This window comes from Tachysurus fulvidraco, chromosome 3, assembly GCF_022655615.1.
Source record: "Tachysurus fulvidraco isolate hzauxx_2018 chromosome 3, HZAU_PFXX_2.0, whole genome shotgun sequence".
Classification (NCBI taxonomy): domain Eukaryota; kingdom Metazoa; phylum Chordata; class Actinopteri; order Siluriformes; family Bagridae; genus Tachysurus; species Tachysurus fulvidraco.
Genome location: NC_062520.1, coordinates 31553388 through 31578387, shown reverse-complemented (window position 1 = coordinate 31578387; position 25000 = coordinate 31553388). Strand labels below are relative to the sequence as shown.

At 44.2% G+C, this 25000-nt stretch overlaps 3 protein-coding genes and 1 non-coding gene across 6 annotated transcripts in view; 1 reads left to right on the top strand and 3 right to left on the bottom strand.

Annotated features, from left to right (window-relative positions):
- The window catches only part of rhbdl1 (rhomboid, veinlet-like 1 (Drosophila)), a 36104-nt gene extending 21887 nt beyond the window's left edge, over nt 1-14217 (bottom strand). The window contains exon 1 of one of the 2 annotated variants that reach the window (XM_047810825.1): nt 14100-14217. Coding sequence is in view for 1 of the 2 variants with exons in the window: in XM_027179122.2 (XP_027034923.1) it covers nt 10371-10409 (39 nt within the window). In the remaining variant the exon portion in view is untranslated. Of the gene's footprint in view, nt 1-10370; nt 11006-14099 lie in introns of those variants that run through there. The other variant, XM_027179122.2, reaches the window with a different exon arrangement.
- A 1280-nt stretch (nt 14218-15497) lies between these two features.
- On the bottom strand, nt 15498-15605 carry trnal-caa. Its single transcript has 2 exons — nt 15568-15605; nt 15498-15543 (listed from the first exon to the last, which is right to left on the bottom strand). It is a non-coding gene; the product is annotated as a tRNA-Leu (tRNA).
- Nucleotides 15606-18291: 2686 nt separating this feature from the next.
- LOC113663727 (histone H1.0) overlaps nt 18292-25000 on the top strand; it is a 13950-nt gene continuing 7241 nt past the window's right edge. Inside the window, exons 1-2 of one of the 2 annotated variants that reach the window (XR_007140162.1) lie at nt 18292-18458; nt 18626-19349. Coding sequence is in view for 1 of the 2 variants with exons in the window: in XM_027179152.2 (XP_027034953.1) it covers nt 18627-19262 (636 nt within the window). In the remaining variant the exon portion in view is untranslated. Of the gene's footprint in view, nt 18459-18625; nt 19624-25000 lie in introns of those variants that run through there. The other variant, XM_027179152.2, reaches the window with a different exon arrangement.
- Nucleotides 21886-25000, bottom strand: part of rhot2 (ras homolog family member T2) — a 10246-nt gene continuing 7131 nt past the window's right edge. Inside the window, exons 11-19 of the mRNA XM_027179149.2 lie at nt 24914-25000; nt 24653-24737; nt 24349-24494; nt 24152-24252; nt 23931-24061; nt 23758-23841; nt 23558-23680; nt 23178-23377; nt 21886-22664 (exon numbers count right to left, since the gene is read on the bottom strand). The exon at nt 24914-25000 is cut by the window's right edge and continues 34 nt beyond it. Coding sequence (XP_027034950.2) covers nt 22547-22664; nt 23178-23377; nt 23558-23680; nt 23758-23841; nt 23931-24061; nt 24152-24252; nt 24349-24494; nt 24653-24737; nt 24914-25000 — 1075 coding nt within the window. The 3' untranslated portion in view covers nt 21886-22546. The remainder of the gene's footprint in view (nt 22665-23177; nt 23378-23557; nt 23681-23757; nt 23842-23930; nt 24062-24151; nt 24253-24348; nt 24495-24652; nt 24738-24913) is intronic.

Here is a 25000-nt window from a genome sequence, read left to right as displayed (position 1 = left end):
GATCATGTGAAATGTGGAACATTACTGTGAGCAATGTGGGAAGGTTAAACCGGTCTAAACAGAGGGAAGCTGTGGCGTAAAGCAGATTAGCGCAGTGTGTTCGGGGAAGTCATGGTGCGGTTTAATTTGGAGCTCTGATTAGTTGCGCGCTCTGTCGCCAGAGACTTTCCACTTTTCCAGCAAAGCATTCTGGGTCAGGAGAGGGCTCATTTCCCTCCATAACACCTTCTCTGCACAGATGGTGCCTGCTCGCATTCAACACAAACGTGCCTACACACTCACGCTCTCTCGCAGACACGCTTACACACACTTCCTGCTCTTCATTTAGTTCCATGGTGAGTTAGTCATAATGGCTAACAGATATAAACATAGGGTGTAGGCTAGACAGCAGACGACTCACCGATATTAGAAAACCTCGGGTGGAAATCTGCTGACAACAGCAACACTTTAGCTAATTAGCGGCTGTAGGCAAGGAAGGATGAATCGGGGAATATCTGCTCCTATTATATAATGCTAATAACGATTTAAAGCTAGCGGGAGGTAGTTAGTGCTGCACTCGAGGTCCTGACTGCTCCGCGGCAGCTATTTAAAAATATGTAATTTGGAATTTATTTAAATGAAGAAATATGACACGGTGAAGATAAAAAGCAGGTCCTGGGTGGATGCTTTAATGGATGCTATTTATTACATGCCAGTAAACATCAGCATTCTTGGAACTTAACGTTGAGGTTCACAGCAGCTACGTAAAACGACATGGCTCTGTTGCGCTTCCCGCGTACCTTATGTACAGCAAGAGGATTGAGAGTTTTGTCCACTAGGGGGCAGGTTGGAATCTAATTCCTTACATCTATAATCATTCACACTGGTGGAAAAGAGTCATAGGTCATGCAGGTTATGTGAACGTCAAGGATTGAGCACGATATCTGTGATCAGCCTCGACTGAGCCAACTCTGGGGCTTTTTACACCTGGTCACTTCCTGCGTTTTCTGTGATCCGATAGCTATCTGACGTTAAAAAGACCAGGTCTAAATGCCCTCCGAAATGTTTTGGAGACGGATATAAACCCGATGGTACAAACCCCTTCAGGAGGTGGTCTGGGACGCGTTTCAGATGAAACTGGACAGGTGTAAATGAATGTGGTTGTTCAAGCCACATACGTCAGCGCTAAACTCCTCCCAAACGGAACTACGTCACTCGCAGGTGACTCACGAGTCGCGCATCGCTACAGAAACAAATAAAGTTTTTTCGTCTTCTTTTTGATCGCGTTCTGAAAACCGTACACACCAAAGCGTGTTCCGTTTCAATTACCCCGGAAATGAGGTAAAATATATTAGCATTGTGGGCGGGAGTAGAAAGATCGGATCGATATCCGATTCGCTGAGACGCGTTTATGTGGTCTGATGTAAATGGGACAGTTTTAACAGATCAGATGGCTATCGGATCAGAGACAACACACGAAGTGACCGGGTGTAAAAAGGCCCTCTGTGTCTGCGCCTAGCATGAAAAGATCTCTATTTACATACACCATGCTTCCTGCCAGGGTTCGAGTGTGTTCTTGTGGAAATATCTGCTTCCTAAATATTACACCCTCCTACCTAGTTCTGTACGCGTGCCTCCTGTGACACACAGACGATGTGGAGTTCAGACTCGTGAGACGGAATCGAAGGCTCACTGGAACGCAGCCCAGGGAGAAGCGTGTAGTTTAAACACTCCTGACTTTTCAGTGATACGCGGGCGTATCTTTGGTAATAGCCACAGCTTTACGCTCAGACACTCTCCAGAAACGCTAAACACAGCACGAGCTCCGGCGCTGTCAGCATTAACTACTTCGAATACCGGAATTTCAGCATATATACGAGACCCTGTTCAATTGGTTCTTGATCTATTACCATGAAAATTAGTCTAACGTTAGCAGAAGATACTTTTTAACACTCACTGGGCTCTTTAATAGGAACATCGTGCACAATACAGGAACAATTTACAGTTGTGCTGAACAGAAAAATCACGACCTGTCGAATACTGAGATGGACAGTCATTGTAATATCAGAAGACCGCGTCGGGTTGCAGTCCACACGAGGGATCTGATCCTACAATGGGCAAAGATTCTCCAAACGAGGAAACGAGATTCGTCTCGAAAAACTATTCGGAATCTTCCAGGGAAGATCACACGGAGCGGAAAAGTCTCATTTTCTATTTTCTTTGTGCTGATGACTGGTGAGGTCATTTAGGGGCTTTTTACCCCTGGTCACTTCCTGCGTGTTCTGTGATCCGATATCTACCCGACGGTATAAAGACCAGGTCTAAATGCCCTCCGAAACGTTTTGGAGACGGATATAAACCCGATGGTACAAACCCCTTCAGGAGGTGGTCTGGGACGCGTTTCAGATGAAACTGGACAGGTGTAAATGAATGTGGTTGTTCGAGCCACATACGTCAGCGCTATACTCCTCCCAAACGGAACTACGTCACTCGTAGGTGACTCACGAGTCGCGCATCGCGCCTGAAACGAATAACATGGACGATACGCAGGGTTGGTTTTTTGTAGCATAAACGTCGTAACGAGTTTTTACGTCTTCTTTTTGATCGCGTTCTGAAAACCGCAGACACCAAAGTGTGTTCTGTTTCAGTTACCCCGGAAATGAGGTCAAATATATTAGCATTGTGGGCGGGAGCAGAAAGATGGGATCGATATCCGATTCGCCGAGACGTGTTTATGTGGCCTGATGTAAATGGGACAGTTTTAACAGATCAGATAGCTATCGGGTCAGAGACAACACAGGAAGTGACCGGGTGTAAAAAGGCACTTAGAAAGTATACAAGCTTGTTACCAAAATGATTCATTCCAAAAAAATATTACACACCGATCGTTATTCATAACTTGTGTGTTTGGTCACTACGTTGACAGATTGTTCTCTCAAATGTTCAGTGTTTCCTGAAATCTTTGATTTTTTTTTCTAAAATTGTGACGTTCTCAGGATTCATTATTTCTACATACTTCTTCTGTTGTTGTTCCAGTTTTTTAGTTCTCTTCGTGCTCGTCTCTTGCTTTACGGTGGTTTCGGGTGTGCGGTTTTATCTGCTTCTGATTTATCTCTGCATTTCAGATTATAATGAAGAGCTTTCCTCCGAACGAACACCTTTCTGTGACATAAACCTTTCTATAGACCCATTTACAGGCCATGAATTGATGGCCTGCGTCTTGCTGCTTCAGGATTATTGAATTAGGGACATTTCAGTTCTTCGGCCTTAAACCTTAAACTGCTACTGAACTCAGTGACACGATTTTCCGACGAATTGCCTCAAAAATAAATTAATTTCTGTATAAAAATCAAAATCGTATCTTTTATAGACCGAGAACTATTTAATGAAAGGTCAACAGAAGAGAAGAACCGTGTCCATGACAGATTATACACTGACGAGCCTCTAAGTGTAGAACTTTGTTTAAGCTACGTTGTCAAATCAGCGCCATCCGGTCATTCATTCATTCCCTACCGCTTATCCGAACTTCTCGGGTCACGGGGAGCCTGTGCCTATCTCAGGCGTCATCGGGCATCGAGGCAGGATACACCCTGGACGGAGTGCCAACCCATCACAGGGTACACACACACTCTCATTCACTGACACACACACACACACACTACGGACAATTTTCCAGAGATGAGAAAACGGTTTCCTCCGGGTACTCCGGTTGGCATCTCTGGAAAATTGTCTATAGTGTGTGAGTGTGTGTGTGTGAATGAGAGTGTGTGTGTGCCCTGTGATGGGTTGGCACTCCGTCCAGGGTGTATCCTGCCTCGATGCCCCATGACACCTGAGATAGGCACAGGCTCCCCGTGACCCGAGAAGTTCGGATAAGCGGTAGAAGAATGAATGAATGCATGAATGAAGATGATGATGATGATGATGAAGAAGATGTGATGCCAGATTCATATCAAAGATTATTTTCCCATCATCATCCCTAACTGTTTAATCCAAACTATTCCAAAACGATTTTCCGATCCCAAAAACGTTTCTTTAATTTACTGAAGACTGAAATACTTTTTATTCGTTTAGGAAGTAAATTTCTTGTAACGTTGTGGATCGTCTATAAAACGTTGAAGCGGCGTTTTGTCTGAAAGATGAGAAGAAAAAAAAGGTTTTAAGAACAATTTTAAAACGTTCAGGTTTCTGCTGGAATCCTGCTTTATGCCTGAGGTAAGTTAGCGACTCCAAGATGGCTGCTGCCATAAGGTTCCAGTATTCAGGTTTGTTTATAGGTTACAAGTGACACACTGTCCTGAATTGCATCAGCAGGAATGTGTGTGTGTGTGTGTGTGTGTGTGTGTGTGTGTGTGTGTGTGTGTGTGTGTGTGTGTGTGTGTGTGTGAGACATCACTGAAAATCTAGATGTGGTCTGAGGCAGATGTTTACACAAACAGATTTATGGCTGTAGCATTAATGCTAAACAAAGCCTTTTAGCATTAGTGCTAAACAAGCTAGCATATTCTGTCATGGCTAATGAATTACATTTGTCTTGTGGGGGAAAACCGTGGCAATTTCATTTCTCCACAGAACCACTCATTTAATCTGTGACAGAATTGGACTCCACCTCTCAGGTAGAAGTGAGAGTAAAGGCGGACGACGTGAGCACGTGTCATCGTTTTCTCATGCGTGAAATGTCCTGAGACGTAGATTTCTGTGTTCCGGTGTGCATGGAGTCATATGCTAGCGAGAAAACATGCCATTGCGTGAGCTTGTGCCAGCAATACTCAGCTGTATGTGTGTGTGTGTGTGTGTGTGTGTGTGTGTGTGTGTGTGTGTGTGTGTGTGTGTGTGTGTGTGTGTGTGAGTGTGCGTTTTACAGCCAGAAATAGCCTGAGCTCAGCACTCCTCCCTGTAACAGAAAACTCATCAACTCAATGAAACAGCAGTTGCCAAAACAAACACACACACACACACACACACACACACACACACACACACACACACACACACACTTCCTAATGTGCCATGCTCAATAGTGCACGCATGGACACACACCCACGACATCGAGACAAAATTACCAGTCTTTGCACAAACGCATATGGCACGCACCCACACTGTCAGCAACAGTCTGCTCTACTTCCCAACACACACACACTATCTCACACACACACACACACACAATCTCACACACACTCATCCTAAGTTAGTGAATCTTATATGATCGTTCGCCTCAGGCGCAGCGAATAAATCTCACTCCTCAGAAGGACTGACATGTCGAGCTGTCAGTCAATCGACGCGTTCTCTGAAGATCAAAACACACACACACACACACACACACGCACACACACACACACACACACACACACACAGAGTGAGTATTCTAAAGCACCTGTTATTCTAAATACAAATCGGATTGATGCAGAAAGTCCGATCAGGATTCTGATTTCCCATCATCCCCTTCATGAAGCTCTGATCCTGATATTATGATGTCATCGGCCACGACGTCGTCCTCTCGACCTCGCTGTAATCCAGTCAACTTTTTGTAATTTGTGTTTTGTAGGAAAAACATGCGTCAGTATCCTGCAGCTCAGCAAGCCAAGCGGACTTTAGACTTTCCTGAGCCTAGGAATTCCTTTTCATTCTATAAAGCTCCTGTTTTCATATGAAGTGATGGTTTGAACTTGACAATCAGGCTCAGTGTGAGACTTTGTTTGCAAAGTTTTTTTTTTTTATATTTATGTCTGGAATTTTAAGTGTATTTATCCTGGGGGGGGGGGGAGGGAGATAAATATACAGTGATGCCTCGAGATACGAGGGCTTTGACATGCGAATGTTTTGAGATACGAGCAAATTTTTGAGATACGAGCATCCGGGCCGCCGAGACAAAGATCCCCAACAACCACGTGCTCTGTTTCCCCCGCCTCAGCTTCCCGAGTCTTACTCGGTTAAAGCCGCCTTCACACCGCACACGACAAACGACGGCCGATAAAACGGAAGTCATTCATTTCCTACGGAGAGTCGCGAAGGCGCCGCGCGAGGTGACGACCGTCTGCGGATCTGTTTTGAGCGTTGTATCTGTTAAAAAATTTTTACTTGTGCGACTTCACCGCCTCCGACATGCCGACAGGTTTTTACTAAAACGACCTGCAGATGTTAGTGAGGAAAGAGTGACGAGAAAAGCAAAAACAAGTGAAGAGAAAAGCGATGAAGAAAACGAAGCAAAATTAATGTAAAGAAAACAGAAATTGTAGCAATTAAGTTCAGTTAAGTTACGAGAATTTTAGTGAAGTTTAGTTAAGTTCCATTTAAGTGTAATTCCTCCTAACTCCTCTGCCTGTTTACTCCTCCGCCTGTTTACTCCTCCGCCTGTTTACTCCTCCGCCTGTTTACTCCTCCGCCTGTTTACTCCTCCGCCTGTATACTCCTCCGCCTGTTTACTCCTCCGCCTGTTTACTCCTCCGCCTGTTTACTCCTCCGCATGTTTACTCCTCCGCCTGTTTACTCCTCCGCCTGTTTACTCCTCCGCCTGTTTACTCCTCCCATTGTTTACTCCTCCCATTGTTTACTCCTCCCATTGTTTACTCCTCCGCCTGTTTACTCCTCCACCTGTTTACTCCTCCCATTGTTTACTCCTCCGCCTGTTTACTCCTCCGCCTGTTTACTCCTCCGCCTGTTTACTCCTCCCATTGTTTACTCCTCCCATTGTTTACTCCTCCCATTGTTTACTACTCCCATTGTTTACTCCTCCGCCTGTTTACTCCTCCACCTGTTTACTCCTCCCATTGTTTACTCCTCCGCCTGTTTACTCCTCCGCCTGTTTACTCCTCCCATTGTTTACTCCTCCCATTGTTTACTCCTCCGCCTGTTTACTCCTCCGCCTGTTTACTCCTCCGCCTGTTTACTCCTCCGCATGTTTACTCCTCCGCCTGTTTACTCCTCCGCCTGTTTACTCCTCCGCCTGTTTACTCCTCCGCCTGTTTACTCCTCCGCCTGTTTACTCCTCCGCCTGTTTACTCCTCCACATGTTTACTCCTCCACCTGTTTACTCCTCCGCCTGTTTACTCCTCCCATTGTTTACTCCTCCCATTGTTTACTCCTCCCATTGTTTACTACTCCCATTGTTTACTCCTCCGCCTGTTTACTCCTCCACCTGTTTACTCCTCCCATTGTTTACTCCTCCGCCTGTTTACTCCTCCGCCTGTTTACTCCTCCCATTGTTTACTCCTCCCATTGTTTACTCCTCCGCCTGTTTACTCCTCCGCCTGTTTACTCCTCCGCCTGTTTACTCCTCCGCCTGTTTACTCCTCCCTCAACCTCTGTGCGCATCTTCCGTAAAGTAAAACCAGTTTATATTTTTAACCTTCTCTTTTATTACTGTGTGTCTTTATACAGTATTTGTCATTTATAACTACAGCTACTGAGCATTTATAACTACAGTACTGAACATTTATAACTACAGTACTGAACATTTATAACTACAGTACTGAGCATTTATAACTACAGTACTGAACATTTATAACTACAGTACTGAACATTTATAACTACAGCTACTGAACATTTATAACTACAGTACTGAACATTTATAACTACAGCTACTGAACATTTATAACTACAGCTACTGAACATTTATAACTACAGTACTGAACATTTATAACTACAGCTACTGAACATTTATAACTACAGCTACTGAACATTTATAACTACAGTACTGAACATTTATAACTACAGCTACTGAACATTTATAACTACAGTACTGAACATTTATAACTACAGCTACTGAACATTTATAACTACAGCTACTGAACATTTATAACTACAGTACTGAACATTTATAACTACAGCTACTGAACATTTATAACTACAGCTACTGAACATTTATAACTACAGTACTGAACATTTATAACTACAGCTACTGAACATTTATAACTACAGCTACTGAACATTTATAACTACAGTACTGAACATTTATAACTACAGCTACTGAACATTTATAACTACAGCTACTGAACATTTATAACTACAGTACTGAACATTTATAACTACAGCTACTGAACATTTATAACTACAGTACTGAACATTTATAACTACAGCTACTGAACATTTATAACTACAGCTACTGAACATTTATAACTACAGTACTGAACATTTATAACTACAGCTACTGAACATTTATAACTACAGCTACTGAACATTTATAACTACAGTACTGAACATTTATAACTACAGCTACTGAACATTTATAACTACAGCTACTGAACATTTATAACTACAGTACTGAACATTTTGCGAGCTGGAACGGATTCACGGGATTTCAATTCATTTACACGGGGAAAATTGTTTAGAGATACGAGCGAGGTCACGGAACAAGTTAAACTCGTATCTCCAGGTTTTACTGTATATATATATTTATAGGCCAAAGCAGACAACGTAAACTCGAGACAGTAGAATGATGGCAAGTGAAATAAAATGAATCAGATTTGAATTTTGCTGCATGATTAGTCCAAGTGGGAACAAAATGGCTTCCATCCCAGTCACTCAACCTATTAGCTCATGGAGTGAAATGCTAAATCACGGTCGTGAAATCGTTATATATCCGAGCCAGTGACTTTAATTCTGTGTTTTGTACTGGCCGATGAACTCAATGCGCTCTTGTGAAGAAGGATTAGCTGACCGTGTAATTCTGTGCCACACCGAGAGCTCACTTTCAGTTCATTCATAAAAACAACAAAAAAAAAAAAACACTGAGAAAAGTCAAGTCTCTCGTTTCCCCAATTGTGCTTCATCAAAAATTGTGTATCCGAACTTCTCGGGTCACGGGGAGCCTGTGCCTATCTCAGGCGTCATCGGGCATCGAGGCAGGATACACCCTGGACGGAGTGCCAACCCATCACAGGGCACACACACACTCTCATTCACTCACACACACACACACTACGGACAATTTTCCAGAGATGCCAATCAACCTACCATGCATGTCTTTGGACCGGGGGAGGAAACCGGAGTACCCGGAGGAAACCCCCGAGGCACGGGGAGAACATGCAAACTCCACACACACAAGGTGGAGGTGGGAATCGAACCCCCGACCCTGGAGGTGTGAGGCAAACATGCTATAACCACTAAACCACCGTGTCCCCCCAAAACCCAGCAATTTCTCTTTGAGAGAGAGAGAGAGAGAGAGAGAGAGAGAGAGAGAGAGAGAGAGAGAGAGAGATCTTCTCTTCTGTTGGAGAGAAAGCTTGAGAGATGTTAGGAAGTATCTGACAGCGTGAGGTAGTTCAGAGTTGGAGTTTCATTCAGGAGAAAGCGTTGTTTTGTTATAATCTTTATCAAGATACAGATTTTACGATGTAAGGTAACCGTGGATACGGAGTAGCCGCGGTGTTACGCGTTCACCTCCGAAAACCATCAACTACCGCGTAATAAACTCTGTCATTAAAGTGCATTAAAGCAACGCTGAGTTTTCTGATCTAAAGCTAATGGAACGATTTATTGACTGATCCATGATCAATAATGTGACAAATCTCTGCTAATAAAATGTCCATGATGCACAGCGTCCAATCTGTGTAGCTGCCATGATGGAAAGGACCTAGCATCAAGGATTCAAGGTTCATAGGTCATGACCTGCTATGAGGTTCACAGATGGATCACGTGATTATGCTGCCGAGGTTCTGCTGCTGCTGCTGATGGGATATACTTCAAGGGAATGAGGCTGGTGCACATGAGGCCATGCTGCAGTGATCATAGTGTGTGTGTGTGTGTGTGTGTGTGTGTGTGTGTGTGTGTGTGTGTGTGTGTGTGTGTGTGTGTGTGTGTGTGTGTGTGTGTGTGTGTGTGTGTGTGTGTGTGTGTGTGTGTGTGTGTGTGTGTGTGTGAGGGGTATGTGTGTGTGTGTGTGTGAGGGGTGTGTGTGTGTGTGTGTGTGTGTGTGTGAGGGGTGTGTGTGTGTGTGTGTGTGTGTGTGTGTGTGTGTGTGTGTGTGTGTGTGTGTGTGTGTGTGAGGGGTGTGTGCACTCATGCACACGTGCCTGTGTATAGTAACGCTGCTCACACACCTATCTGGTTGTATCCTATCGTCAGGTCACAGCAGGTTTTCCAGATTAGCATGGATGCTGCATTTGTATTACCATCTCTCTCTCACACACACACACACACACACACACACACACACACACACACACACACACACGTCCATCACTGCTTTTCATTCCCTCGTTTCAGCTTCTCTTCCATCTGCTGCGTCGCTTCATCACCAAGCGCGCGCGCACACACACACACACACACACACACACGTTCGTACAGACATATGCATGCACATGCTCTGTGGAAGGAAGGACGGAAGGAAGGAAGGAAGGAAGGATGAAAGGAAGGAGACGGTCGCCATGGCGACCGCGCCGTTGCTTGCTTACCTGCTCCTGAATGAGCTGAAACAGTGAGCTCCTATCCATATACCGGGCCCTGCTTCACCAACCGCCGCAACGAGATACACGCTCACACGCACATGCTCACACGCCTGCACCCACCGGGGCGCCACACACCCCCTTCACACGCCCCTTCTCTCTCTTCTCAAACACACGGAGGCTGCGGAGGCTTTAGGGTGTGTTTCCGTGGGTCCCCTCCGTTCGGGGAGGCGGAAAGAGCTGCGTCTTTATGTGGGGGGAAAGGAGGGGATCCGGGGCAGATCTCTCTCTGTCTGTCTCTGCAGATACACCTGCTTCCTTCAGCTTCCTCCTGGCAGAATGCAGCCCTTGCTCTCTCTCTCTCTCTCTCTCTCTCTCTCTCTCTCTCTCTCTCTCTCTCTCTCTCACTCCCCTTTCTTCTCCTTTCCCTCTTCCTTTCCCCTCGTCTTGCTGTACGCGCCTTCTTCTACCTACATGTAAATCTCTCTCTGTCACTCCCTCTCTCTCTCTCTCTCTCTCTCTCTTTCTCTCTCTCTCTCTGCCCTTCTTTCAAGCAGCACTGTCTGAATACTAATGAGGAAGGGGAGGGAGGTGTGTCCACCAGCCAATAGGAAGGCAGCAGGGTGTGTCTGACAGGCTGCAGTTCTCTCTCTCTCTCTCTCTCACACACACACACACACACACACACACACACACACACACACACACACACACACACACACACACACAGAGCCTGGTCAGTGCAGATCCAGTGATGTTATAGACTCACCACAGTATAACAGTATAAAGTTAATACAGTTAAATAAAGTTTAATAAAGTTAATAGGGATTAAATACCCCACAGTGCCCTGGGGGTAAACTGTTAGATATGTAGTTAATAAACACAGACAATAATGAGACCGTATCGCAGTGTTGTGGTTATATAAAGAAAATGAATATAGTAACTATAACATTCCATAACAATGGACTACAGAATAAAGGCAAATAATCAACAATTGCACAAGTGACAACTGCATTAAAGTGTTTTATTCCTTTTATACCAATTTTTTAAATATTGTGGGACGTCCTTGAAACATATTTCTGTTATCACTCCTCTCTCTCTCTGTCTGTCTCACTCTGTCTCTCTCTCTCTGTCTGTCTCCCTGTCTCTCTCTCTCTCTCTCTCTGTCTCTTTCTCACTGTCTTTCTCTCTCTCTTTCTGTCTGTCTCTGTCTCTCTCTTGCTTACTCTCTCTCTCTGTCTCTTTCTTTTCTGGCTGTCTCTCTCTCTGTCTCATTCTCGCTGTCTCTCTCTGTCTGTCTCAATCTCTCTCTCTCACTCACTCTGTCTGTATCCATCTCTCGCTCTCTCTCACTCTGTCTCTCTCTTGCTTTCTCTCTCTCTTTCTCTGTCTGTCTCTCTGTCTCTGTCTCTCTCTCTGTCTCTCTCTCTCAGTGTTTGGGTCTCTCCCTCTCTCTCCTCTCTCTGTCTGTCTCCATCTCTCTCTCTCTCTCTCTCTCTCTCTCTCACTCTGTCTCTCTCTCTCTTTCTCTGTCTCTCTCTATGTCTCTTTCTCGCTGTCTCTCTCTCTGTGTCTGTCTGTCTGTCTGTCTGTCTCTCTCTCTCTCTCTCTCTCTCTCTCTCTCTCTCTCTCTCTCTCTCTCTCTCTCTCTCCCCCCCTGAGTGTTTAAATAAGGGTTGAAGTGAATAATGAGCCCGTGTCCTTCTCTAGTGCGCTTCTCTCACTCTCTGTTCTGGAAGCATCTATTAAAGTTTGAAGTCGCCCCATTTTAGTCGTGTCCAGCAGCAGGAGACGACGGCTGTAGATTTAATGCAGTCTGACACACATTTATGTCCCGGCGCTAACAGCCATAGGGCCGTTCTTGTTAAAACTGCCAGTTATTCTGAACGCCAACAAAAAGCTCCCAGTTAATGAGGAGCTCTTATCACTGCCTCATTTGTTGGCTGCTGGATTGTTTTTAGGGTTTTTTTTTAGAAAGAAAGAAAAAAATGACGAGTGCTTGAATGTGCCAAGTGATGAAGAACGTGCTTTCATCTGCATTAGTGGGGGTCCACAAAAATTACACACACACACACACACACATGCTCACACACACACACACACACACACACACACACACACACACACACGCTCACACATATACACACACACACACACACACACACACACACACACACACACACACACACACGCATATATGCACACACACACACACACACACACACACGCACACACGCACACACACATATATGCACACACACACACACACACACATGCTCACACACACACACACACACACTCATATATGCACACACACACACACACACACACAAGCGCGCGCACACACACACACACACACACACACACACACATGCTCACACACACACAAACACACACACACACATACACAAACACACACATGCTCACACACACACACACACACACACACACAAACACACACATGCTCACACACACACACACACATACACAAACACACACATGCTCACACACACAGACACACACATGCATATATGCACACACACACACACACACACACACACACACACACACACACACACACACACACACACACACACACACACACACACACACACAGTCTTTACAGACAGTCAGAAAGAGAAACAGACAGACAGATAAATATAGAGACAAGAAGTTATACACTTAGATAGATAGATAGATAGATAGATAGATAGATAGATAGATAGATAGATAGATAGATAGATAGATAGATAGATAGATAGATAGATAGATAGATAGATAGATAGATAGATATGCAGGCAGATAGACAGATGCTTGTATACATAAAGGCAAACACATTAGCAGACAGACAGATTGATGGGGGACAGACAGATAAATAAAAAAACAGACAGACAGATAAATAAAAAGACAAACAGACAGACAGACAGACAGACAGACAGATAAATAAAAAGACAGACAGACAGACAGACAGACAGACAGACAGACAGACAGACAGAGCAAGAGACAGACAGACAGACAGACAGACAGACAGACAGACAGACAGAGAGCAGACCTGTTATCTGTCTGACAGATTGCATTGTAATTGTGCTGCCTGCTGTAAGGTTTCATGTATCACACATTAAACGTCCATCTGTGACTCATTAGTCACTAAACACATAAATAAGAAATCTACACACACATACGGATGAGAAGAGCGTTACAGAGTAGAGAACACATAGATATGGAGACCCGAGTATGAATGTGTGCGGTGTGGAGGGCTGGATCTGAATCTCTTAAAGCTGTGAGATGGAAGATTGTGGAATTTCACCCTCTGTAGTAGAACACAGTTACTGCAAGCTTTTAGCATTTAGAGGCAGTTAGTGTCCCGGCTGCCAGGACACACATTCACAGAGATCCCATGGCCACGTCCCAAACCGCATAATGTGCATAATAGTGACACGGAATGTTTTTTTTTAACTAATTAGTAAGGTAGTATGAAGTCTGGGATGGGGTCCAAGCCACGTATTGAAGGATCAGTATCTGAGGATAGAATTAAATGTTGCTGTCTCTATGAGGCAAAAGAAGCTTTATTGCACACGCCAGTGTTTGCTCCACTGTGATGCCCATCAACATTGAACTCAGACCACTGACTCTAGCTTGGCGAGAACAAAACTAGCACCTTTTTTCGCTTCCTGTGTGTATATTTTATTACCTGCCAAACACATTAGACATGTTCCTGACCGACAGAGAAACACTTACACGGCTATTCGCCAGCTATCTCTGGATCCATCTATAAACTGCTATCATAAGTAACTCTCTAGCTTTAAAATTATTTAGACATCTTTCCTGATTGGCTGTCAGCTCCTGCCAGTCACTGTGTAGAACAAATTCCTCATATGTGAAAACATACCTGGCAATAAAGATCTTTCTGATTCTGATTCCGATTCTGATTCTGAAAGAAGAAAGAGCTCTTTTCTTCTTCGAACACAATTCAATTCAATCCAAGTTTATTTGTATAACACTTTTTACAATAGACATTGTCTCAAAGCAGCTTTACAGAACATAAACACAGAGCAGAAGGTAAACATAATTAATGATAAAGGAAATAACGAATAATAAAAGAAATAAGAATTAACAGAATAAAAATTCTAGATTATTATTAGATATAAATAGTTCACAGTGTGTATGTATTTATTCCCCTATGAGCAAGTCTGAGATGACTCAGGCAGCAGTGGCAAGGAAAAACTGCCTTAAATTGGTAAAGGAAGAAACCTTGAGAGGAACCGGACTCAAGGGGGAACCCATCCTCATATGGGTGACACTGGGGTGTGATTGTAATATACAGTCAGTTAAATGTTGTATTGGTGTGAGGTTCAAGGACTTCTGATCTCCTGAGTACCACAGAGTCAAACTGGAGATGTCTCAGGATTCTTAGAGTCAGCCTCGGCTCAGTGGACGTCCAAAGGCTTCGTCCCACAGAGGACGATGGGAGCTGGTACAGTGTCTGGATGCCTCAGGATAGGTACAAAGAGAGAAGCAGTGGAAAGGGATTAACATATCTGCTGTTCATAAAAATGTGCTGGTCTGATGTACTGGTGCATGATATTATGGGATGTATTATGTGTACGCCTGACTAAAGAGATGAGTTTTTAATCTACATTTAAACTGGGAAAGTGTGTCTGCGCCCCGAACACTATCAGGAAGACTATTCCAAAGTTTGGGAGCTAAATAAGAAAACACTCTACCACCTTTAGTAGACTTAGATATTCTGGGAACTAGCAGAAGCCCTGAGTTTTGTGATGTCAGAGAGCGTAACACAATCACTATTGGATTTTAAAATACAAAAATACATCAAGCATTAATGCGATATGTGAGAGAACGGAGCAAAAGGGCTTTGTCTATGACTAAAGCTCGAACTGAATCATATAAAAGACAATTGAAAGGCAAATAAAAAAAGGCACAGATTCGGTTTTCTGGGTCAAATCTGCTTTGGACATGTCCTTGTCCATTCCCAGGTTGTCAGCTATTATTTCATTTATATTCACTTTCTGTACTATTTACTTTTGTATTATAGTTAAGAATTTAATTTAGGTGATAATAAAACTGTAGGCTAATTGATATGAGATTTTAAATTTAATTTGTTATGTAAAAAGTTTATGTCAGAAGTGGGATTTGAACCCACGCCTCCATGTGGAGACCAGAATCCTCATTACAGGAAGGACTGAACCTTGAGTCTGGCGCCTTAGACCGCTCGGCCATCCTGACATACAGAACACACACGGACACTATTATATATAACACTGTAAAGCAGAACTCATTCACCTGTTATTTATTTATTGTACAGTATTTTAGACTTTTTATTGACTCGACGTCTGACTGTGGAAGTCAGTGAAAATGAAAAAAGCAGAGAGAACGGAAAACAAACACACAACTGAAACAATGATGTCGCTGCAATGGCTGGCTGTTAGTGCGTTATCGCCCCCTATCGGTCACACGACTTAAATACACGATCGCGTTCTGGCATCACAATGTGCGCGAGCGCTTTGCTCTTAACACGTTGGGAAATTCCATTGACATCATTTATTATTTATGTACATTAATTATCATTAATGACCCCAAAACTTTATTCTAAAAACAAGTTTAAAAAAAGCAGCTACTCCTCTTGAAGAATATTTCTTAGTGCATTTTAATTCATCCAGATGATGACAGCTGGCTGTAAACTGATATAAATTGTACTTTTTTTCTGGCATTACAACATCGCATGCTTTTTTTAATTGTTAAAAAGGCAGAAGAAGAAATAAAACACAAGCTTGACGTGAACAGATGTCTATCTTTAAGAGGTGGGCTTTCACTTAAAGGAAGTTGGGTTGTAAAACTTATACACAAGATGTTCTCATGCTTAGGTCAGTTTACAGGATGAAAAATATGGGTTAATATTTTAGCTTCACGGTTGTGCTTCTTCTTCTCCTTCTTCTTCTTCTTCTTCTTATTATTATTATTTGTAAATTGGAAATGATGAAATACATAAACATAATCGAGTTTTTGATCTAATTTTGACGTTAAGTAGCACATCACGTGTACAGCGGGGTCACGTTGGCCTAGAGGTTAGTGCCACACATTTAGTCAGTGCAGGTAAGAAATGTGTAACCTTTAGGGGTCCAGAGATTTTTCTTTGTGTATCACAACACCATTAATCTTTGTGTCATTATTGGGTTAATATTGAATGTAATGTTTATTTAAACTGATGGAGTGATAATTGTTATAAATATGGTGATTATTGTATGATGCATAGTCACTGAGGACCATGATGGGCTGAATGAGTCACTGAAGTTAACACTGTGTGTGTGTGTGTGTGTGTGTGTATCTGTGTGTATCGATGTGTGTGTGTGTGTGTGTGTCTGTGTGTGTATCTGTGTGTGTGTGCGTGTCTGTCTGTATCTGTCTGTGTGCGTGTGTGTCTGTCTGTATCTGTGTATGTGTCTGGATCTCTGTGTGTGTCTGTATCTGTGTGTATTGATGTGTGTGTGCATATGTGTGTGTGTATCTGTCTGTGTGCGTGTCTGTCTGTATATGTGTGTGTGTGTGTGTGTGTGTGTCTGTCTGTCTGTATCTGTGTGTGTGTCTGTCTCTATCTGTGTGTGTCTGTCTTTATCTGTGTGTGTGTGTGCGTCTGTGTGTGTGTGTGTGTGTGTGTGTGTGTGTGTGTGTGTGTGCACATCTGTCTGTATCTGTGTGTGTGTATGTATTTGTGTGTCTGTGTGTGTTTGTGTAACTTGTCGCTTACCTATCAATGATGCTACACTGACACACACCTGCTCCCTGGAGTGTACAGATGAATACACACAGCTATTTTGAATGCCACATAAACACACAAACAAAATCCTCCACACACTTTCAGATATGTATTAAACTACTAGTTAATGTTAACTGGCACAACAAGGTGGTGTTGATTAATTAACGTGTAAGAGCAGACGTTTGACTGGTCGCAATAACACGCAGAGCCAAGATGGCGTTCAGAGGACTTAAACAGAGGGCAGGTAAATGAGCATAAAGAGTGTAATAAACAACTTTGTGAGTAAATAAAGCGACTTTAAAGGTCCCTAACAGCAATAACAGTGCTGGTTTATTTGGGAAGCGCACGCGCTGCTGCAGCGGCTCTGCACACAGGGTTTGTGGGCAGGATGAAGAACAAAAGAATGCGTGAAGACGTGACGTGCGGGGGGCAAAATGACCCTGTGGACGACTTTATAACGTGTTTAATAACATAAACATGAAGTGTGCTGATGTTTCTCAGACATGCCGTCGGTACCGGGGCTCTGTTCTCGGTCTTGGCACCTTTCCTACAGTAGCACAGAAAACAGCGTACTAAAGCGTCGGGGTTTAATATGCCAATTTAGACGTTTTGCACAAGAAGCAGGCGCGTGCTACCGTTTATGTGACACGCTCTTTGTACACGCGTGACCCTGCTGTGATTTCGGCACCACTTTAATTCACAAACGTTTAATTTATAGCAGGTTTAACGGTAAATAAGAACAACAACGTCACGCGGACTCGCGGTGTGGACTGTGTTAGTTGGACAAATCCATCAGCCGATTAAAAGCCTAAACGGCGTTTTTCACGAGCAGAACCGGCCTCGTCCTGCTCAGCGATCATCCGGCTTTCCGGTGCACGCGGTGTCACGAGACCGGATCGCACGGTTTCGGGTCGATTTGGGCCGAATTCGGGAAAATGCGTCGCGGCGCGCGCCACTCCGAGTCGGTTTTCGGGGAAAAAAAGTTTCTCGCGCGCGTCTCTGTGACCGGCCGCTCGGGCCACTGCAAAGCCTGAAGTCCTCTCTCTCGGACCGGGCGGCTCACGGAGCTCGTGCCGTAACGGGCCGCTTAAATTCGGCGCGAATTCGGGCGACAACAAACACAAACCAGAGCGCGCCGGTTTCATGGAAGCGCGCAAACTCAGCTAGCTGGCCGTTGGTGTTCTCAATCACGTCCGCGCCGAGGCTTCATTAGACTTCCTACCGTGAGCCTAACACACACACACACGTATACACACACACGCGCGCGCACAAACTTGCAGAACGCAGCACAGTTCAAAGGACTTTGATAACGGAACAATCGTGACGTAATTATTATTATTATTATTATTATTATTATTATTATTATTATTATTATTATTATTATTAATGACATAATAAAAAGTTCCCGTTTTTCGCCTGACGGTTTGTTTCCGTTCCCCGAGTTTTGACGCGTTATTTTTGTTGCTTTATTTCTTCCCTGTGCGGCTCCCAGGATGTCGGAAACAGCGGCACCGGCGGCGGCGAGAGCCAAGAAGGGGAAACCGCAGAAGAAAGCGGCGGCGTCTCACCCCAAATACTCGGATATGATCCAGGCAGCTGTGCAGGCGGATAAAAGCCGCGGCGGCGCCTCACGTCAGTCCATCCAGAAGTACGTGAAAAGCCACTACAAAGTGCGCGACAACGCAGACGCGCAGATTAAACTGGCGCTCAAGAGACTCGTTGCCACCGGGTTCCTGCGCCACACCAAGGGCATCGGAGCCTCGGGCTCGTTTAAACTGGCCAAAGCCGAGGAGCCCACGGCAAAGAAGAAGAAGCCGCCGGCGTCCGTGTCCACAGCAGCCAAGAAGAAACCCAGAGCCGCCGTGAAAGCCAAGAAGCCCAAAGCTGCAGCCGCCAAGACCAAGAAAGCGCCCAAGCCCAAAAAAGTGGCCGCCAAGTCACCGGTCAAGGCAAAGAGAAACAAAGCGACCGTCGGCGACAAGAAAGTCACCAAAAAGGCTGCGGCTGAGAAGAAGATCATTAAAACTAAGAAGAATAAGAAGTCTCCAGTAAAGGTGAAGAAGGCGGTGAAGAAACCGGTCACTGCCTCCAAACCGAGGAAGGTGAAGAGAGGCAGCAAGAAGAAGTGACTCATTACACACAAACACACCTGTAAATAGACTTGTGGGGGATTATTACTATTATTATTATTATTATTATTATTATTATTATTATTATTATGCGACACTTTTACAAATATTGCACTAATGGACTTGATGAAAGGGAAAAAACTACACTCGAATCATCTGTTTGTTTTTTAAATAAATAAATAAATAAATAAATAAATAAATGATGTTTGTTCGTTATTTTGTGGAGCTTGTATAAAGGCTATATAAGGACTTTTTATGACGTCACAATAATCATCCTGTTGTAAAGTTCATTAGTATTTAAGTTGAATAACTCCTTCGTACACCTTTATACTAGACACAAAAATAAACTTTTCCTCTTAAACCCGTGTGTTGTGTTGATGTTGTATACGGTTCATTTATAAGGCTGAATCCCACAGCACTGTTACATCACTCACTAAGTGCACTAGGTAGGGCACTAGGTAGGGCACGACAATAAAGGCTACAGCGTCACACGCAGTGCCCTGTTTGACCAATAAGGAGCCACTTTGTTATTCAACCGTTTAGTTGCTGGGCGTGTTGCCATGACGACGGTTTCCGCTCACCACGCCCACACCCGAATAGGAAAAGGAATCTATTATAATAGACGTCATCATGTGACTCAGACCGGTTAATAACACGCACGTGGTTTTATTTTATTCTAACACAACAAATTCATTTATTTGGATGACGTCATCAGATCAGAGAATCTTTGACAGAACTGCTGATGATCAGCTTGTGTTGTTTCCACACACGATTTTTTCCACATGGTACATTTAGTTGCATGTGTTTTTATTTTTTATTATTAATGTTTTTTGACCAGTCAGCCGTATGGAGTGATTAGTAGCAGTGATTAATATCTACTAAAAGTGGTCCAAAAGTAATCACACCCACTGAACCTTTCCACATTTTGACACGTTACAACCACAAAGAACAACATATTTTATTGGGATCTAATTAAATAGACCGAAAGAAAGTGGCATGAAAATTATAAATGGTGTCCAAATAAATATCTGAAAAGTCTGGTGTGCGTTTGTATTCATCCCCCTTTACCCTGATACCCCTAAGTAACATCCAGTGAAACCGACTGCCTTCAGAAGTCACCTAATGAGTAAATAGTCACCTGTGTGTCATTTCATCTCAGTATAAATACAGCTGTTCCACCTAAACTGACAGGCCGTGCAAGGAGAGCAAGTGGAAGAAGGTGCTCTAGTCAGATGAGACCAAAAAAAATCTTTTTGGCCAAAATTCCAAACGTTATGTGTGGCAGAATCCTAAAACTGCACATCAGCATGAACCCCACTGTGAAACCTGGTGGTGGCAGCATCATGTTGTGGGGATGCTGTTCTTCAGCAGGGACAGGGAAGCTGGTCAGAGGTGATGGGAAGATGGATGGAGCCAAATACAGGGCAATCTTAGAGTCTGCAAAAGACTTGAGACTAGAGGCCAAGACGATGACCCTAAACATACAGCCAGAGCTACAATGGGGTGGTTTAGATCAAAGCATATTCGTGTTCTAGAACATCCCGGTCAAAGTCCAGACCTAAATCCAACTGAGAATCTGTGGCGAGACTGAAAATAGATGTTCACAGACGCTCGCCATCTGATCTGACTGAGCCCGAGCTGTTTTGCAAAGAAGAACGGGCAAAAATTTCACTCTCTAAGATGTGCAAAGCTGTTAGAGACAAACCCCAAAAGTCCTGCAGCTGTAATTGCAGAGAAAGGTGGTTCTATAAAGTATTGCCTCAGTGGGGATGAAAACAAACGCACTGACGGTTAAGCGTGGTGGTGGGAGCACCACGATATATAGAGCTGCTTCTATGCAAAAGGAAACCTAAACAGGAGCAAGGTACCGTGTCATACGGCATTGGAGATGAAATAAATAAATAAATAAATAAATAAATAACCCTGACTCCAGAGAGAAGATGGACTTTAAACAAGATTTTTCATGATATATTATAAATGTGTATTTTATTCATTTATTTCTCCATTCATTTGATCACAACTGCTTTTTTTTTGCAACACGGTTCCATTATTTATTTATTCAGTCCCGATTATATGATTTGTTTGTGTTTGAATCGTTTATTTGATTCTTTTTAAAATGTTAATGTTCCTTTTCACATTAACATATTGTTCACGCTGTTCAACCACACCAGGTTTTTCACACATCGCCAAGCTCCGTCCGTGTGTTAACCTTCTGTGATCGTCTTCCAGCTGCTGCGAATAGCGAGCGGATTCTCTGAATGTGTTGAGTGTCTGAAAATGATTCGCTGTGTTCAGCGTCGGCGATCTTCAGAGCTACGTGTTAAGCAGATCGGTGTGGCACGGCGCTGAGCCGACCGAGCGACCCACAGCAAACCGTTCCAGGACGTCTGTAATTAAAGGGATGAGCTTTATAATGCGTGAGGAATAGCGAGTGATTCATTTCCAGCATTCCAGATCCAGCCACTGAGGTATTTTCTCGCCTCCCGCCGACAGCTGGATGCCGTTTGTCTTATTCGTCTGCTGCCTAAACGCCTCTGTGCGTGTGTGTGTGTAGGTGTGTGTGTTGAATCAGCACGACACACATTTACATTTAATTTATAGAACGCACAAACAAAAAAACATGTCGGAGGGAGAAAAAAAACATTTATTACAAAATATATTGTGGCTTTGATGCACCATCATTAAAAAAAATGTCTGTGAAGTAATGAGACTCCAGCTGGACCACTCAGAAGTGTGGGTGTGTGTGTCTTATGTATTCTTGGTAGAAGCAAACCGTAATGGACTTTTAAACATCTGAGCTGCGAGTGTGTGGCGTCTCTCTGTTCAAGGCTAGTTTTTAAAATATAATAAGATTTGATGTGCAATACAGAAGAAGATCTTTGCTTGTCTTCATCCTGCTGGTCAGCTTTATAATACAGTGACCACCTGCTCTCTATAAATAAACACTAAATAAAACTGTCTGTCTCTCTCACACACACACACACACATATATAGAGACAGACACCTCAGTCAGTCAGACAGTGTGTGTGGGTCTCAGCTCCATTTGGCATAATGTCGAAAGTCAAAAAGGTCAAACACACAAACTGTAAAAAAGGCCAAAGTTTCTGGTTCATTCTCCTGCAGCACAAATGTTAGACCAACAGTAAAGTGTGTGTGTGTGTGTGTGTGTGTGTGTTTGTGTGTGTGTGAGAGAGAGAGAGAGACTAAGAAGGAGCTTCTCAGCAGCTGAACAGAGTAAGTTGGTAGAAGAATGTACTGTGTGTGTGTGTGTGTGTGTGTGTGTGTTATTTGTGCCTGCTGAAGGCTCTGTAGACGGCGAATCCCAGCAGGCCGACGCCGATCACTCCGAGTGACACTCGCAGCCAAAAAGATGTGCTGTTCATGTCAGAACCGTTCAGGTGCCTGCAGACAGGAAATGACATCACAGACGTCAACCATGATAGCAAAAAAAAAGCTTGTGTTTGAAATGTATTCATGTCCTACGAAAGCTGTAGGTTGTGTGTGAATTTACATACAAAAAGCCTTGTGATCTTGTGACCTGATGGTCATTAAATCATGTGTCTTACTTAACAGGTCCACTAGAACAAAAGTAATGGCACCCTCTGACACGCGTGTTTATACGGCAGCTGATCCACCGCAATGACCGAGCTGCATTGTTGTTGTTTCGGTTTAAACTTCTGTTTTGCGGATGTAAACGTTAATCGTTGCCGAGACGACAATAACTTACATACGAGACTGCACTAAAAGTACAAGAAACAACAACAGGGACTCTTAAATGTCAGGAAATTTCTTAACTGCACTCTTTGATGTGAGTAAAAAACAAACAGCGCGCACTCGAGGTGCACGCACGTGTGTGTGTGTGTGTGTGTGTGTGTGTGTGTGTGTGTGAGAGAGAGAGCGAGACAGAGAACGTACGGATACATGGCAGCCCAGGCGAGCTTGCTGTAGATGTGTGTGTTGCCGTGTGTGTTGATCGCGGTGAAGTGAAGCGGCGCAGAAAGTCTGTGTTTGTAGCAGAACTCCGCTGGACTCATCCCGTGGTGCTGCTTCACCTCCGGGAGGTCGGCTTTCGATCCCACCAGCACACACGGCACAGCGCTCCCCATGTAGTGTTGCTGCAGTTACACACACACACACACACACACACACACACACACACACACACACACACACACACACACAAGATACGTCACTGATTAATTTTCCATAGCAGCAGCCCGGAATTTAGCTCCAGCTGGAACATAATTTATATGAATGCACTCCACTTTAGTGTGTGTGTGTGTGTGTGTGTGTACCTTGTATATACTGGCGCAGTAGTTGAATGAGTCTGGATCGCTGACATCGTACATCAGACAGGCGACGTCACACGCTGCGTCGGCTGCTTTCAGGAACTCGGCTTCCACGTCCACTTCCTCCAGCTGCAGGAAACGGCGTGACATCGTTACATGAAGCCTGAGCTTCACAAGAGGACGAAAAAGCACCGATTTCTACTTACTATGAGGTATTTCTCCTGGTTGGAGACGGAGACGGTGTTGATGGTGTGCAGGGAGAAGGCACTGGGGCAGCGGCGCTCGTCACCCTGAAATGCCGTTTTACACGTTTAATCAAATCACACTACAAAATGCTCACGTGCCGACGCGTCGCTGTAATAATAGGCTGTTCCCTCACCGCGAGGCTCCACCCAAGGAAGGCTTTCAGGAAGGCAGACTTTCCCGTCCCACGTGGTCCGATCACCTTGCAGAGAAACACGCAGCGTTGAGTCTGTCCCTTGTCCAGGTCTGTTGCCTTGTCTCTGGTTACTGAGATGTTACAAAACACAGAAACAGATTACTTCATGACCTAAAGCTGCATGTGTGTGTGTGTGTGTGTGTGTGTGTGTGTGTGTGTACCAGTGATGGCTGATGTCTGGGAGTCCTGCTCCATCAGGATGGGATAACCGAGGTACCCCAAATGCTCGAGACACCTGTGGACGCCCAGGTACGCTGACAACCTGCGAAAATGGACGATGAGTTCAGTGCCGGTTGCCATGGTTCCAGTGGTGGTATGTGGACACTATTACATTCCCAGACTGGCACGTTTCACTTACGTCCACTGGCAGAGGTAGCCATGTAGAGAGATGTAGTTATCCTCTGTAGTGGGGACACTACTGTACACCGACTCCACCCAGGGCATGTAGGGAAACACAGCAAACAGGTTCTTCAGCTCTGCTGGTGAGAGAGCCGAGTCCTTATCCTGGTCCAGAACGTACGGAGAAGTCGGTACCGTTAGTCACACACACACACACACACACACACACACACACACACACACACACACACACACACACACACACACACAGACTGCAAATGTCATTGTTTCTGCTTGGTGTATTTCATTTATTTATTTATTACCTCGTCGTACTTCTCGAAGAGCCGCTGGAGGAACTGATAACCGAGATGATTCAGTTCTGTCGTACAACCGACAGGGACGCGCAGCCTGGGAACGCAAGAGCACATGGAAACGGTTAGCGATATCGAAACGGTTAGCGATATCGAAACAATTAGCGATATCGAAACGGTTAGCGATATCGAAACGGTTAGCGATATCGAAAAGGTTAGCGATATCGATCCGCCTAAGACGCCACGTGTTTCAGGGCTAAAAGGGAAACTCACGGCGGGTAGAGGTAGTCGTCTGTAAGCTCCAGCGTGTCGTCGTAGCCGAACTTGCGCAGGATGGTCCACGTGGTCTCGTGACGCCCC